Source organism: Cyanistes caeruleus, chromosome 10 (assembly GCF_971803275.1).
Source record: "Cyanistes caeruleus chromosome 10, bCyaCae1.hap1.1, whole genome shotgun sequence".
Lineage (NCBI taxonomy): Eukaryota > Metazoa > Chordata > Aves > Passeriformes > Paridae > Cyanistes > Cyanistes caeruleus.
The window spans coordinates 21703486-21719846 of NC_141710.1; the positions used below are offsets into that span (position 1 = coordinate 21703486).

Consider the following 16361-nt stretch of genomic DNA (forward strand, 5'->3'; position numbering starts at 1 on the left):
TTCTCCTTAAGTGGAGCTCATTACCTATCGTCCCCGTTCCCAAAGGACAAAGAACAGCTTATCCATCTCCTCTGCCCAGCAAGTTTCCAGCACCATGGATATGTTCAAGTACCAATATCACATCTCTCCTCAGCCTTCTCATTTCTGACTAATCAACCCCAGTTCTTTTAACTTTTTAACTTTTCCATTCTTCTGTCTCCTTCTTCCTCTGGCTTGTCTCAAAGCAGACCCCCAGCTCAAGTGAGCTTCCTTTCAGAGTGACTGAAGGGAGGTGCTGGAGGAGGTGGTGAGACTCACCCAGCTCGCAGGCTGTCCCCGTCCAGCCCTGGGGACACTGGCACTCGCCACTCACAGGGTCACAGGTGGCCTGGCCGTGGCAGAGGCAGCGCTGCAGGCAGTTCACTCCGTACCACCCGGGGGGACAGGCTGTGAAGGAAGGCAGGGAAAAACTTCCATCAGGAAGTGCGGGAGAAGGACACAGGTTCAGCACCACCTCTCCCACCCTGCAGCCTTTCTGGCCCTGGAAGATGCTCTGAGAGGTACAACCAAGCAAAAACGGAGACACGACCAATAAGGAATTACTCCAACCACTATAAAACTGGTCTTGGAACAAAGTAGGTGATTAAGCAAATTAGTGACCCACCAAATAACCTTGAGACTTTCTGTTTGTACCCACAAAACCCATTTCTTTGGTTCTTTCCAGCTTTCTCAACACTGGGGAGTGCAGTTCTTGATTTCCCTGTTCTCAGAATTTCTTTGTACAGTCCTCTTAAAATCACAGCTCCTTCTCTAACTGACCCTGCTGCCCACAGCTAGCTGATGATATTTCACCATTTACCAAATTTTAATTAGGCAAGTCTATTGATGCCTATCACAACCAGTTTCTATGGATAGAACCTAATTTTTTGGCAAAAAACCACACACCTCTGCCACATGCCAGAGTGACACCTCTTTAAGATGAAAACAGGGGCAAGCTCTCACCTTGGAAAAGTACAGGCACCAGAGGATGGCTGCCCAAGCCTCACACAATTATTCTACCTCCTCACTTCAAATAGAAAAGAAATCCCCAAACATGTATTTAAAAAGGGGTGTTTGAAACATCTTTTGTAACTTTTGCATTAGTTTTGTATTTGCGGCCTTTGGAGAAAACTAAAATTTAGGTCATGCTGTACATGTCATCAAGAACAGTTCAGTACCTTCCCAATTTTTAAATCCTTCATGGAAAGGCCTCTTCATATCAAGTTTTAAAAGGGGAATGTGCTACATTTAAATATCACTCTACCCCTGCCAGCTTTCATCCCCTTTCCCTAACAATCTTGGGATGTTGAAGGGGAGAGTCTGAGTGCTGACTCTAAATCCCCGCTCACCCAGGAGCATCCACAGCAGCATTCCCAGCTCCATGGTACTTCTGCCACCCCAGGGATCTCGTGGGGAAGGCACAGAACAAGGAGCTTCTGCACGGGGCATGGACAGACTTTTCCTACTGCCTGGGATGCATGGATTAGGATGTGCAATGCCACAGTGTAGCCTTTCTTTGCCAGCCTCCTCCTAAGGCTCTGTGGAGCTGCACTTGTATTTGAGCCTCAAGTACGGGTCTGATTGCCAAGGCTGGAAGGCTCAATGCCTTTCACATGTTCTGGATTTAGGCTCTGTCTGGAACAGCACAAGGTAATGCCGAGGATCAGTCTGGTGCATGGGACAGTAAAGCAGGCCATGGAAAAGAAGCAGCTTTATTTCAGCATCATAATTGGGAGGTTTATGGACCTTTTCTCCCTTCATCAGCCTTCAAAATCAGGTCTTTTTCCACTTTATGACTGTTTCACCCTTCTGCCCTGGGATCCTACACAGTGTCATGGATTAATTTAATGGACAAATTCACGTCAGTGCGGATCCAAACCCAGTGACAACACAGGGCAATGAGCTGAGAGCTAAAATACCAGTGAGCTTTCCCCAAACACAGGTTTTATTTTTCCCTCCTATAATCCATAGGCAGAGGTTTGAATTTCCAGCTGTACCTTCTTGGCAGGTGGCTCCTTTCCAGCCCGGGCTACAAAGGCACGTCCCGGTTACGTGGTGACAGAGAGCTCCGTTGTGACAGTGACAAGAGTTCCTGCAGCCCGGCCCGTAGCTGTTCCCCTGGCAGGCTGCAACGACAGAATTCCATAAAACCCCATCAGGAAGCGTCCAAGGAAGCCCAGAGCAAGCACGAGATGCAACTCAAAGCCAGGGAAATCAGGTTGGAGCTGTGCTCCAATGACACTTTTCACATCATAAGAGCGCCTAAGCTCATATAAAATCATAGAATCGTTAAATTGGAAAAGATCTTCAAGATCATCAATCCAACCTTTGGTCAAATACCATAAGTGCTGTGTCCACTCATTTTTTGAGCACTTCAAGGTATGGTGACTTCACCATCCCTGGAAATAAATAAATAAATGAACATAAAACCCCATATATTAACCATGTCTGACTCTAGAGACAATAGGAGAATCATTTAGGTTTCAAAAGACCTTTAAGATCATCAAGTTCAACTGTTAGCACTGCTAAGTCCACAAGAGCAGCCAATACATAAACTGCAAAAGGTATTTAGAAAAAAATAATTCTGCAAACTACGACCACATCTGCAACACTTCCAGTTTAGAGATAATGTGTCTTATGAAAGTTTAACATAATAATGTGGGTTAAAAATGTGTTTCACAGCCCATTCTGAAGAGGTTTCTATGGAGGGGCTGGACCACTGGAGGTGATGGATCAGCTGTCATCCCCTGCTCTGCAGAACGTCTTTGTGCTAAACTAATGGTCCAGCAGAACTGCCAGCCTGACAGCCCTGGTATTTATTTGCATCCTGGTAAGAGAACTGACAACTTCATTGTTTTCAGTGTTCATTTTTCACAGCTGGGTGCCTCTGCTCAGCCAGACTCTCATTCTTTGGTCAGAGAGGGGTGATATTTTCAGTGAGTTTGGTTAAGCAGCTGGCTCCCAGGTGAAAACTTAACGCAGTCATCTCGCAAGCAAACGCTCTGCTTTCAGTGCTGCTGCCCATGAAAAATGGCAGTGATAAAATTCCTGCAGTCTCCATTGCACTGGAGATTTGGATAGCTTTGAATGGTGGAAAACAAACAGTTCTGCTACCTTGTTTTCTTCAGATAGCATCCAAAATAATACAAAGAGGGGTGATGGAATTGGATCTCCTCCTTGCACTGTTTTTGTTCTGCATTGCAGGGGCTCCTGTCAGAGCCCCTCATCCCTGTAGCACTTCTGGAATGCACTGGAGAGGCAAATAAAGCCTGGATCCCAGCCCCAGGAGAGTGTCCTGCCCTTGCTGAATGGGATATCTTCCATGTTTCACAGCTAAACAGTGCATTTTCACTGAACTTCTCTGCCTTTCAGGGTGTTGTGAACATCATGATGTGAACATGATGCAGTGCTGTGGGAGAGCAAGACCCTGGGGACAGAAGGGAGGTGTGAAACCACCTTGATCTTGGAGGTTGACAGCCCCTGACCCATTCTCAGCCCTTTTCTCCCCATCTGAGAGCTTCCAACTTCTCAGCCTGGTTCTCAGACACCATTTTCTCCCAGGACTTCTTTTCCACACTGCTCGTTCTTGTCATCGCTTGGACCTCGTCCACATTGAAACCACAAGAAAGAGCAGGAGCTCAGTCCCATCACAGCTAAAAGTTTGTTCTGCAAATGAAGCTTGGTTGCCAAGTGAAAAGTTCAGCACATCTACAGAGTTCTGGCTCCGTTTTTGGGAGCAGAACTAAATATTTCCACAATAGAGACCAGCACTATAGCACAATCAAGCCAAAGGAAAAACCAGCTCATCACCAGATCCCCTGACTGGTTAGCAGTGGTTTGTGTGAGGTTTTTGGAGTATGTGTGCAAAGCTCTTGTTACACTTACCAAAAAGACAATAGAGTGTTTCTGTGAAAATTCTGGTAAGAAAGCAGAAATTTCTGGAGAAGAAAATTTTAACTATTCTACTGGAGAGACACAAATGTTTTTTGCTTCCTGGTGGGACAATCCTGATTTTCAAAGTACTTTTCTGAAGATTAAGGAAAAAAAGTGATATATTGAAGCTATTTCATGGTGTTCCACAAGTGAATGTACAAATATACCTGGGCCTTTTCCTTCTTCACAATGAGACAAAAGGGATAACTTAATCCAAAGATTTAAATTAATAGATTTCTTCCTGGTTAAAAACTTTCCTCTTGGTGTCTTTCCTCTGCAAGAGGACGATTTATCTGTTTGCAGTCTTTAAAATCCCTTTTTGCACACAGAATAAGGAACACATGAAACTGGAGACTTTTCTGCCAGACTAGAAGTCAACAGCCATCAAAAGTGCCCAGGAGCACAGGAAACTGATGGGCTCTAATATTCTACAGGGTGTCCAGTAGCTTTGTTTTCAAGTGACTTCTGTGGATTATTCTCCACAAAATGAAGCTTTAGCTTTAAAAGAACAGGGAATTTGCAAATTCAAGTGCTCACACACCATGAAATGTCAAACCCCTGTTATCAGTGCCTCTGGCTGAGCAAATTTTTCTGAAGTAATTTATTTTTCAAACCAGTGTGGTCTCTTTTTTACCACAAGGAGCCACTTCAGTGAAGATTCTGCTGAGCTCCAACAGCTCCAGAAAGAGGCATGCTTAGTACTGATAGAATTAAGGCAAAATTCAGACATTGAATTGTGTACATCTGCTACAGACCATATGCAACATGAGATTTTTGGAGGGTTTGGTTGGGTTTTTTTTAAGTTTGCAAACTTTGGATGAATTTGCAGTGAATCAGAATGGTTTGGTTTGGAAGGGGCCCTAAAGATCATCAATGTCCAACCCCCCTGTCATGAACAGGAATGCCACTACTAGATCAGGTTGCTCCTTCCCTCCAACCTGGCCTTGAACACTTCCAGGAATGGAATATCCAGAAAGGCAGGTTACATCTCTATCACAAAGAAATGCCAAATATCAGGTCCTCACTTCTGTATCACAGCACTCAGTGAAACAGTTCATTAAAACAAAACAACGAAAAAAAGAAAAAAAAAAAAAGAAATAAAGAGAATAGGCAACATACTTTTCCTAAGCCTCTTTATTGGAAACCTAAAATACCTCAGGTGGACACTTAAAAAAAATCCCCAAATAAAGTCTCCGAGCACAAACTGAAGCTGAGGCAGAGCTTGCTTGGCAGATTTCAGCCCAGATTAACATAATTCATTTTCAAACAACTGAAACCCACAGTCTGGTAATGGAAAGCATTAGGCAGCTTCAACAAAAGGCATCACTGTCCGGATTGCCTGTAATTAGATAGCAGAGTATAAAACTCACTGCATGGCTGGCTTAGGATCAATTCAAATCCCATGATGCCAAAATTATTCCTCAATATCCTCTAGCACATTGCCTGCAATCTGATTACTTCCACACGAGTGCTGTCCTTCCAGCTGCTGGAGCTGGCGGGTCCCAGGAACAGGCAAGGTGAATATTAAACACCCTGGGAGGATGGGGAGTGCTGAGCTGTCTCCCACCCCTAGCTGCCTTGCTCTGGAGCAGCGTGGATGAGGCCCAGTTGTAAAATCAAAATGAAGATCCCTCATTTAGCCAAGAGAAAAGGAGGAGACACCCTGCACTGTTAACTGACCTCTCTCTCAAGAGGCCTCAGAGGCTTTGGCACCTTCACCAGCAGGAGGAATAAATCGACCCAGCACAAAGTCTAATGGCTCTAGCACAAGATAATAAATAGGGTTTTTCCCCTACTGTGAGTAGGGCAGGGCACCAGAGGCCATGGAGAAGGAACTGCATTTCTTAATTGAATTTAATGAAATACGTAGCAAAGTTTCCCATCCCTGATGCTAAGGATTGGGGAGGGGGAAAAGTGACACACTGCCAATGCTGTGGCTCGACAGGAAGAATGGGCTGTGATCAAGCAAATATTGTACCTGCTCAGCAGCACCTCTGCTGATCTGTGGGATAGGTAAGTGACTCTGATCTGCTTTTGTTCTGTGCTCACTCCATTCTTCTACACTCAAAGCCTGGGTTACCCCCAGCATCTTCAGGTGGTGGGAGGTGGACAGCCAAGTGTCATGAGGAGGCAAAAACCTGCAGTGGTGGGATGTTGGAAAAAGTGTCTAAAATTGGGAAGATTCAGCAGAACTGACCCACCTGTAGACAAAAGAGCAGGGGATTTTGCAGGAGAAGCCTTCTCAGGAGATAAGCTGTGTTGAGTGGTGGGGGAAAATGAGGGGAAAATATGAAGTGCAAGCACTGCCCTCAGACAGGGCTGATGATAAAAGAGTGTATGGCTGGAGAACAGCATTGCCTCAATACAAGCCACATTTCTCTCGATTTTCTAAATTAAACCACTTTTCTACTGCAGAAGGCCATGACCCATGAATTAAAGAAGTGTTCCCTAGCAGAACTGGCTCGTTGTGGAGCTGCCCTGGAGCCCAGCTCTACACCCCAGTCCTGCAGACAGCACTCATATTTTCAAAAGCAAGTTTAGACCATGACATCATCCTAAAAGAAAACAAGGAAGTTGAGAAGCTAAAACCTGAAAATCTTAAAAAAAACCACTTATTTGCTAAGCCTTGCAAATAGACTCAGTGATCTCCATATGTAAAGCCATGCAGCTAAAGAAAATAACCTAATTTCCCATGAAATGCAGTGAAAAATTTCTCAGAATAGCCAATTTTATACATGTATGCTCACAAGCACTTGTTTAGCTTAAAAACTGTGGGATAATCCATACTTCTGAACATCTAGGAAACTGATATTTATTTTAAAACAAATAGATTTTATAATAATTATTTTAAAACTATTTTGCCACGCTCAAATAACAAAATGCTCCCAGCTCTGATTTTTCTACTTTGCGCAGTTGTAATCTGACACTTTATAATTGATAATTAGATGAGATACACCAGAAACAGATACACAACATTTAATCACTTAATGTCACACAAAAATAAAAAGCAGGGAGCTGTCATATGGCAGGAGACAGCTCTGCTATTTAAAACCTGATGCTTATCATGTTTGTCAAGTAAAAAAAAAAATAAAGAGAGCTGATGATTTTACACAGCCACCAAAAATAGTTTCATTTTTGGCATCTTTGGGAAGGAAGGTGAGTTATCTGGCAGTGAACCCTGGCAGGGCAGTATCCCCATTCCCAGAGGGGTTTGGGAGCAGGGGTGTACGTACGCTGCTCGCAGCTCTCCCCCAGCCAGCCTGGGAGGCAGTGGCACAATCCCAGCACGTGGTCACAGCCAGCAGCATTCTTGCACTTGCACACCTGGTGGCAGTCAATCCCAAAGAATCCGTCTGGACAAGCTGGAAATACAAAACATTCCTTGTTAGCACAGCTCCTGCTTCTTTTTTTGCTGCATAAACTCCATCTCGTCTTTGCACAGATGCATCAAGGGTTAAGCCTGCCCGGTTCTGCCATGTGCATCTTGGAAAAATGTTACCCTTTTACACAAGCAACAGATTTCTGCACAGGAAAACAGGGCTGAGAATATTGAAAAGCCATAAAACGAGTGAGAGGATGGAGCTGGATTCACACAAGCTGTTCCTCGTGCCTCTGTAATGGACAGAGGAAATAATTCAACATAATACAGGACTCCAGAGCCATCCCTGCTGACCTCCCTCCCTTTGGCAATGCAAAACTTCTGCTCCCATTTACTGTCCTGACACTCTCCTAAAGATTCTTTTACAGTGAACCTGAGCCACAGTGGTGCAGTTCAGTGCTGAAATGAAAAACTGGCAAAGTGAATGAGGAAGGAAACCCAAGACAAATTAAACATAGCAAAACAACCCCAGGGAGCTGGAGGAGCTCTGCTCCTACATCTGGAACTGAACCTGGACTAAGGGAGTACAGCCCCATGGACTCAATTTTTATCTGTATCGGTGCTGACAGCAGTGAAAATAAGGATCAGTGCTTGTCAGTGGGCCACATCATACCCCAAATGCTGCAGAACAGGACAGAAAGGACTTACAAAGCCACCTTTGCTGTGATCCCTGCCCTTGCAGAACCCAGGAGTGCAGAGACACTGGCTGCTGCTTCAGTTCAGGACCAGCCACAACTCCCTGGGTCCCTCTGGCACCTTCTGCCCAAGCACATAACGTTCTCTGCTCAGATATGGAAGCTGGTGGCACTGCTAGCAGCATCCACCAAAAATTCCTTTGGTGATGGGAGGCCTTGTGAAGAGACCTACATTATTTCATCACTGTTCTGCTTGTATCACTTGCTGCTTTCAAGAAAATTCAAAGGAAGCCTTTCCTAGATTGCTCTCACAGACTGAAATCATTTCTTTGTAGATTATTTTGTTTTCAGCCTCATTTGCCATCGTTACCTACTCTGCAACTGAAACAGTTTTGCTGCTTTTGAAACTCCTTTGAAAGAGTCACAAGATTCACAAGGTTCATTTTCACAAAGCACTGAGCAGGGCTGAAAGATGGAGCAGGCATGTACCACCTTCAGAAACGTCTAATTTTCTTTCAGAGAGTGTCTTGATAGCTTTGTTCTTCCCCATCATTATTATATGTGACCACAGCACAACTGCAGAGGCAGCAGTACCACTGAGTGGTACCAGATGAAGAGCAGCTGATCAAAGGTGACTCAGGGCAGAGCAGAACTGAGATGCTGATGGACAGACAAAAGTACTTTGAAGAGTGTGAGGTCTTTTGTCAGCATCCTGTGGCTCAGAGCACAGAAGTTCAGTCAGCTCCTGAATAATTTACAGCTAGGTCTCATGAAACAGCAGCCCTGGAGCAAAAGTGTCTCCTGCTATGGGTGAGCTTGGAAATTGTCCTGTGCTGGGGGGTGATGATGATGATGATGATGGTGTGGCTTTGGTTGTTATCTGTATTACTGACAGACATATATAGATTGAGACTCAGCAAGGATTAAGTTTACATTAACAATTCTAATAAATATTAATAAGAGATTACTAAATTTGTGGCAAATAAGCTTGGAAATGGTCACTGAAGTGGTGTCTTGCAACAAGGGCTGGTACCTAAACCTATGAAGCCTTAATTCATATTGAGGGCAGCAAATTAATGAAAATAAAAGCACCTTCCCACCAAAATGAAAAGAAATTTTCCCCAAATGAAAACCAAAAATCCGATGGCAAATTTTTGTATTTCTGCAGTCTCAGATTGAATCCAGATCCCATGCTGCAACAATGCAAAATACCAAAAGCAACAACTGCAGGTTCAAACACCCTTGCTGTGCAGGGGTGATATTAATTATTAATATCAATCAAAATCAGATTTTGTAAGGGGCTGTCTTCTCCCAGGACTTTGAACTCAGAAGTGCAAAAGTCTCAGTTTCAACATCTCTGTGATGACTGAGAAGTCCTTCCCAGCCCCGGGCTGAGGCATCAGCAGGATGTTTGAAGTCCAAGGCAACTCTGCAGCGCCAGGGCTCGATGTGAATTTCTGCCTGCAAGGCACAGAGCCTGGCCAACGTGGGTGGATTGCCAAGAGGACGGCAAAAAGCACATCCCTGCCAGAAGGAAACCCTGCCAGTCTCCCAGTCACTCGAAACAGAAGCGCTACAGCTCCTCCGAGAGAAGGTGCCAAGAAGGTTCTACCAAGGGCAAACCACCCACATGTTTTCCTCCCTCGGCGTCTTTTGGAAGCTGCCAAACTGTTCTGGTTAAAACTTCCTAAGTTAAGAGGTAACCCAGGTCAGCTGAGAGCAAACACTCTGCCTTCTTGAGAGAAAACATGCGGAAACGGTGTTTTACAAAGCGCTGAATTTCACTCTCCCCTCCACAATCTTCCTTCAGGACTTAAATAAAAGATAAAAATGTCCAACATGACTGATTTGGAAGCTGAGATTTGTTCTTTTTTTTTTCCACCAATAGAATCACCCAGTCTTCTCCATGTTCATCACACCTATTCTGACAAAGGATGTTTGGCCTCTTTTCTGCTGAAAGAAGGGATTTACACAGCAACACAGATGACTTCCTTTTCTTTTTTTCCCCAATAAAAATACAATAATTTTTTTAAAAAATAGTAGATTTAGGAAAACAGATTTCAGCTAAATTATATTAAAAAGGGACATAGCGGAGATACCATGAATTCCAAGGTGAAATTTGCAGCAGAGCCTTGGAAAGAGTATTTATTTTGTATAATAGTCCCTGGCAAGAATGAGAGGGAAACAACAACAAGCACTAGCAACTCCAGCCGGTGGATGCCTAGCCACATTCCTGGTCAGGCTGTGGAGCATCTTCCTTCCCATGAGAGGGCAGCAGCTGCCTGCAAGTGCTGCCACTTCCCTCCATCCTCGCCGCTGAACCTGGCTGATAAAGCTGCTTTCCATGAAAAATAGTTGTGACTTTGGTTCAAGTACCATAATCTGCAGAATCTTCAATCACCCACACAGAACTTTCACAGTGCCTGAATGGCCCTGTGTTGTTTCTCTTGTATATTTTATACAAAAAATCTGCAAAATGATGCAGCACGACAGCAGCCTCCTGTGACAATGCCACAGACTGACTCACCATAATGTAGCTAAAGAATCCAGTCCAACATTTGCAGCACCTTACAAAATGACTAGGTAATAGAAGATTAGGTAGAATAGTATTGGACATATTTAAGTTAGAAGTGAATCTGTTCTTAAAGAGTTCCACAGGGATAATGCACACATCCATGTTTTTCTCGAAATCGCTTCAGGGAGGCACTAGAAACAAGCAAGCATAAGGCTGAACAAGCATCTCCCTGCTCTGTGCTCAAACTGTGGCACTCTGCTTGAAAAGTGTGTCCATAAAGATGTGATACAGCAGAAGCCTTGAGCATATATTTAATTTTAACCATGTGAAAACATGTGCCCGACATTTGGCACCCAGCACGATGCTCTGCCGAGTTAGGAGGGGAGTTCACATTTCAGTATCAGCTTCCAATAAAGTTCAATGTTTCATTTAGATCCAATGCTGTCAGTTGAAAAACCTGCTCTCTGAATAAAAACCAAAACAAATTCTCCATGAATCCTGAAGGGACCAGGGGGAGCAGCAGTACCTCTTTCACAGAAGGTTCCAGTCCAGCCCGCCGTGCAGGTGCAGGCTCCACTGACGTGGTCGCAGGCGGCTCCGTTCTGGCACTGACAGCTGGACTCACATCCAGGGCCAAAGCTCCCCTCGGGGCACCCTGCAGCACAGGAATCACAACCAGTGATGGGTTAATGCCAGAGCACACCAGGGATCAATGGGGAGTTTTTACATACATGGGAAATCTATTTCCAAAATAATCAAGGCGTAAAGGTAACAGCTTAAAACTGAGATTTGAGTGTTCCCTTGAGGTTCAGGTAAGTTGGGCTACATTTCAGATCTATTTTAGAAAAATTCCAGAGTGTTGAAACACTAAATTCTGCACAGAAAACTAACAAAGCCTGAGACTTCACAGGTTCTGCACAATGACGCTTTGCCCACTGGTCTGGAGTTGCTTTTGTGCACATCTCCTCTGGGACTTCATCATCTGGAAGGGGAGAAACTCCTCCATTTTCCTGCAAATCCTCTTTCCCCAGAAAGCTGGAAAAAATATGAAATGTGTTGGTTGCCTTCACAAAGCTCTAAATTGAATGCTGTACACTTTACTTTCATGCTCTGCTTTGAAAAATCCAAGTGAAAACATTACATCTGGGGGACAGATTAACAATTACATTTCCACAGCAGTTAATGTGAGGAGTTTTAAAAGATTTGCATGGTACTTGCCATCAGAAGAAAGAAAACATATGAGAATGAAAATAATTTCTTCCAGGATTATAGGAAAATCAATTAAGAACAGGGCCAGTTGCCTAATTCACATTGAATATTTTGGACAGGCTGAAACATAGAGATAGACTTGGCTAAATACAGTATTACAGGGCCTCTACTCATGTTTGAAGGTCTTGTGAACATCCCTCTAAATGAGTTATGGAGATTATTGCCAAATCTCTTCTAGAAGCCCATGATTTTAGCATTTACAGCAACAAAGTGATTTTCAGGCAATCTGGAAGAAATCAGAGAGAACAGAAAACGAGAGTCTTCAAAGACAGCTCCATGTCTGGAATAGGGGGGTGGGTTTGGTGTTGTTTGTTTGGTGCCATGGGTGGGCAGTGATTGGAGCTGGCATGAATTCAGGTGCTCCTGCAGCTCAGGGACTCTGCCAACTGTTTGTTTTACAGAGGAGTTGGGATGGGAGATGGGAGAAGAGCAAGGTACCTCTTTCTCTTCAAAGTACTTCTTTGCTTTCAAGGAGTAAAAAAATGGGACATTATTTAAATGTATGTTGGAATTTATTTTTTTGCACTCACAGGTGAAATCCCTTCTTCTTCCCAAAGCTGCACATCCCTATTTAGCAAATAAATACATAGAGGTGTTCTGTGCCTTAAAAGCTTGATCCTTCTCCATGCTTCCTTTTCAGCTGAAATTTCAGTCCGAGAATTGTGCAAGGGAAATGGTGCTGCAGGGCAGCAAGGGGGCTCTGAGCAGGGCTCCCTTCAGGCCCACGGTGTTTAGCCCAGAGCTGAGGCTTTTCAAGGTGATGGAAAAGGGTCAGAGCACTTCACAAATGATTTCACAGTCCACAGCACAGAGAATCTGCCCCTGCTCCAGCAGGCACAGGCTGCTGTGATGCGTGTCAGGATCCAGCCACCCCGACAGAGATCCTGAGCTCCTGCCAGGGGAAGGAGCCCAACCTGCAGGGAGAGGGTAGGGATGCATGGGGAGCAGAGGAAATATCAAAGGATATTTCAAGATATTTCAAGATATCCAGAAGTCACCTCCAAGGCAGCATAAAATCATGGGAAGAACTATGATTTTCATAATCTTGCGTGTACACACACACACACACACACACACACACACATATATGTGCAATTTTAAACATATATATACACATACACACACAAAAGAAGGTAAAAAGCAGACTAAATAGAAGAGAAAGCTCACAGAAAGAACTTTAGGAACTGCCAGATGTTTTGTCAATGGTGAGGGCTTCACTGATTCCCTTCCCAGCGAGGATTACAAGCGGCTATGTGGCCACTCTCTCTCTCTGCAAAGATGCTATTTTGGGAGAGATCAAGAGCGAAAGAGCAGCAGAGCTGGCAGCTCCTTCTCTGGGAGCTGGTCCTCCCCACACACCGTCCTTCCATTCCCTCTGTGCCAACAGCAACAAGGGCTGCAAGATCAACTTTCCAGGCTTTCTTGTCTTAGGTCATGGTTCCAGATTAATTGTTTTGACATTTCTGTGTGACACCAGCAGTTAATCCTGCCCACGCTACTGAGACTGTGGTAGCTACATCTGTGCTACTGTAAGATTGTTAAACTAGTTGATAAAATGTTTATTTTATTTAACAACATCAATATAATCAATAATAATAGTAATAGCAGCTTAACTATGCAACTTACTGCCACAAGATGAAGTGGGTTCCAAATGCTTGCATGAAATGAAAAAGAAAATAGGCACGTTAATTGGAAAAAAAAATAAAAAATCAAGTTGCATTAAATATAGAGATATTGCTTCTGTCTCAAGAAGCTCCTGGATGAGAAATTGATGACACCTAGGGAGACATATGAGGAATTGACTATGAGCCTGTTTTCATATGCTTGAAGCATCTACTATTGACATCAGGAGGTGAATGTTAAGGTGAGGGTTGTGGGCCTCTGATAAGACCATTACACATTTTTGTTGTTAATAAATACAGGACTCCAAAACTTCCTGTTTTTTCTTCTGTTATGTACATCTGAAGTATTTCTATATGTCTGACCTGAAATAGAGATTTAAGAAGGGTAAGTGCTGCCCTAAAACCAAATAAATAAAACCAGTACAGAAACTCTTATGCCACAACCCAAAAATACATCAATCCTATCCCTCTCACGAGATCCTAACATTAAAAATAGCTGCTGGGTCCAAAACAAGGCTGAAAATACCTTTTCTGGAAATCAAATTAGGGAAAGCATCTAACCCTGGTGAAACGCGAGAGCGCAGCGCCGGGCAGAGCGGGGGCGGAACAGCCTGGGAGCGTTCCTGCGGGGAATGACCAGGAAAACACAACTTCCAGAGCTGGGGTTTGGGAAGTTGCACGTGCTGGGGAGGCTGGCACTTACTGAGCTGGCAGTGCTGCCCGGTGAATCCCGGCTGGCAGGAGCAGGTGCCCGTGGCAGGGTCGCAGTCGCCGCCGTCGCAGGCGCAGGAGTTGGCGCAGCCCTGGCCCCAGTGGCCGCTGCTGCAGGCTGCCAAGGGAAATGGGGTCACATCCAGCACCACCCCCAAACCCTGCTGCACTGCTGCGTGAGAGAATGCAGAATGCACAAAATGCCTTGGGACTGAACTCCCAGCTGCAGCACAGGTGCAGGTTGTGGAAATAAAGAGAGTTTTTTGCTGGTCTGATTCAGCCGGACGCAGGCAGATATTATCCCATCCGCATAAAACTAATCAATCATAGTCATAAAACTAATCATTTATAAGCTGGGCCAGGGGAAATTTAGATGCTAGGAAAAAGTGTTTTATTGGATCAACTGCCTGGGGAGGTGGTGGGGTCACCATCCCTGGATGTGTTTAAAGAAAGACTGGATGTGGCACTCGGTGCCATGGTTTAGTTGAGGTGTTAGGACATGGGTTGGACTCGATCTTAAAGGTCTCTTCCAACCCCCTGATTCTGTGAATCCACACCCATCAATCACAAATCTGTAATTTAATGGAAATAAAATATCAGCTGTTGACTCCCTAAACAAAAAACTGCATAGCCAGAATAGTTAATGGGTTTAACCAGACAGATTTGGGAGCACCTTCCATGTTTTCCTCAGAATACCGGGAAATGCAGCATGGACACAAAGGAATCTCACAATGTTTGTTAAAGCAACTTACTGCTTTCATCCTAAAATCACACAGCACTGACACAATTACAACAATGTACCACAACATCTCCTTTCTTTTGAGTAAGGAAGAAGATGAAAGTGCCAATTAGGGCAACAGAAACCTGGTTTTGGAGCTGGGAATCTGTTTAATGCCTGGTCTGCAATAGCTGGCAGAGCTGCCTTACCGAGATATCACTGCAAAACAATTTTTCTCAGATCTTACACTGAATAGAAATAAAAGCTTTCCTTTGTCATGGTCTCTCAATTCTCTAGACGGCCCAGGGAGTCGTGAAAAGCCATCTCTGTGGCTCTACACACTACCAACTGGTTTGATTTTTAAAATATTCATATGGGTGGAAACTTCAGATTTTCCCAGCATTTTCTTCAGTGCAGAGCCTGAGAAGTCAGGTGCAAAACTTGCTGCTGTCAACACTGCCAATTAAATGATTTTATGTGTTTGAGACCAAGTTTAGAAGGAGGTTTGTTTCTGTTGGCTTTTTGCAAGAGGCATCACAATGAATCAAACAGAAGAGATGTGTCACAGGAAAAGGGAGGAATCAAGCAGGATGGTTTCACATTTGTATGGTGCCATCCAAAAAGGGCAAATCTACTCTCTCACACAGCCACCAATATGGAGAGCGATGCTAAAGTCAACAGAAGGATGCTCTGCTCTTCCAGAGAACAGAATTTTTTACAGCATTTATATTCCCAAGTTAAAAAGTGACCTTTAGACACACGACTCTACATGCCACTCACTTGTTGAATAAATCTCCCCCTAACAAAATGAGAAATGGAGAATTAATCTCAAAACTAATCTGCACTGAAAATGAAAAACAAAACTGTCTGTCAGTCAAAATGCTGACGGGACAGATGGTATTGGGCAAAGGGATCCATAGTGTTGAAATAAGAGCTTATATCAATACTTTGCACTTCATCAGCCATCTATTTCAATGCTTTGAACCTGGATAATTAAGGATTATAACCACCCAGGCTGTACAAACCCACAAAAACACCATTTCAGAAGCAGTAAGATTAGCAAAACGATATTAAAAAACTGTAATAAGCTAAGAGCAAACAGAGCTGGTTCCTCCACGTGCAGTCCCCGGGAGATCCCGTGTGCCCTGACTTACGGTGTTTGCAGTCGTGGCCGGTCCAGCCCGGGGGACAGGAGCACTCTCCGGTGACAGGGTGACACTGGGCACTGCTGCCACAGCTGCACAGCGACACACAGCTCGGGCCATAGTGCCCATCAGGGCAGGCTGCAAACACAGACAGGCTGTGACTTCACCTGCCTCAGACTCATCTTCCCAAACTGACAGCGACAGCTCGCCCCCTAAAACAGGTTTAGCTGAATCCAGGGATGCAGATGGCAGCACAGAAATATCTGGGATCTGCATCCCGGGTGTCTGGGGCTGAGTCCTGGAATGTGGGAATAGCCTGAGACGCTTTTGGGTACTCCTGTGCATCAGGCTGTTTCCCCAGAGGAGGAAAACCTTCCCCAGAAGCCATTTTGTGGCTAGTAAGAATTAAAAACGTG

The 16361-nt window shown here is 44.4% G+C and overlaps 1 protein-coding gene and 1 long non-coding RNA gene across 3 annotated transcripts in view; one reads left to right on the top strand and one right to left on the bottom strand.

Annotated features, from left to right (window-relative positions):
• The window catches only part of LOC111933310 (uncharacterized), a 186863-nt gene that overhangs the window by 19865 nt on the left and 150637 nt on the right, over nt 1-16361 (bottom strand). Inside the window, exons 21-26 of the mRNA XM_086843258.1 lie at nt 15955-16083; nt 14075-14200; nt 11007-11135; nt 7185-7313; nt 2016-2144; nt 298-426 (exon numbers count right to left, since the gene is read on the bottom strand). Of these exons, the coding sequence (XP_086699384.1) occupies nt 298-426; nt 2016-2144; nt 7185-7313; nt 11007-11135; nt 14075-14200; nt 15955-16083 (771 nt within the window). The remainder of the gene's footprint in view (nt 1-297; nt 427-2015; nt 2145-7184; nt 7314-11006; nt 11136-14074; nt 14201-15954; nt 16084-16361) is intronic.
• LOC111933312 (uncharacterized) lies at nt 2143-7043 on the top strand. Of its 2 annotated transcripts, XR_015274233.1 has the most exons (3): nt 2143-2582; nt 2701-2848; nt 3391-7043. It is a non-coding gene; the product is annotated as an uncharacterized LOC111933312 (long non-coding RNA). The 2 variants fall into 2 exon arrangements; XR_015274232.1 differs by having other exon boundaries at nt 2701-7043.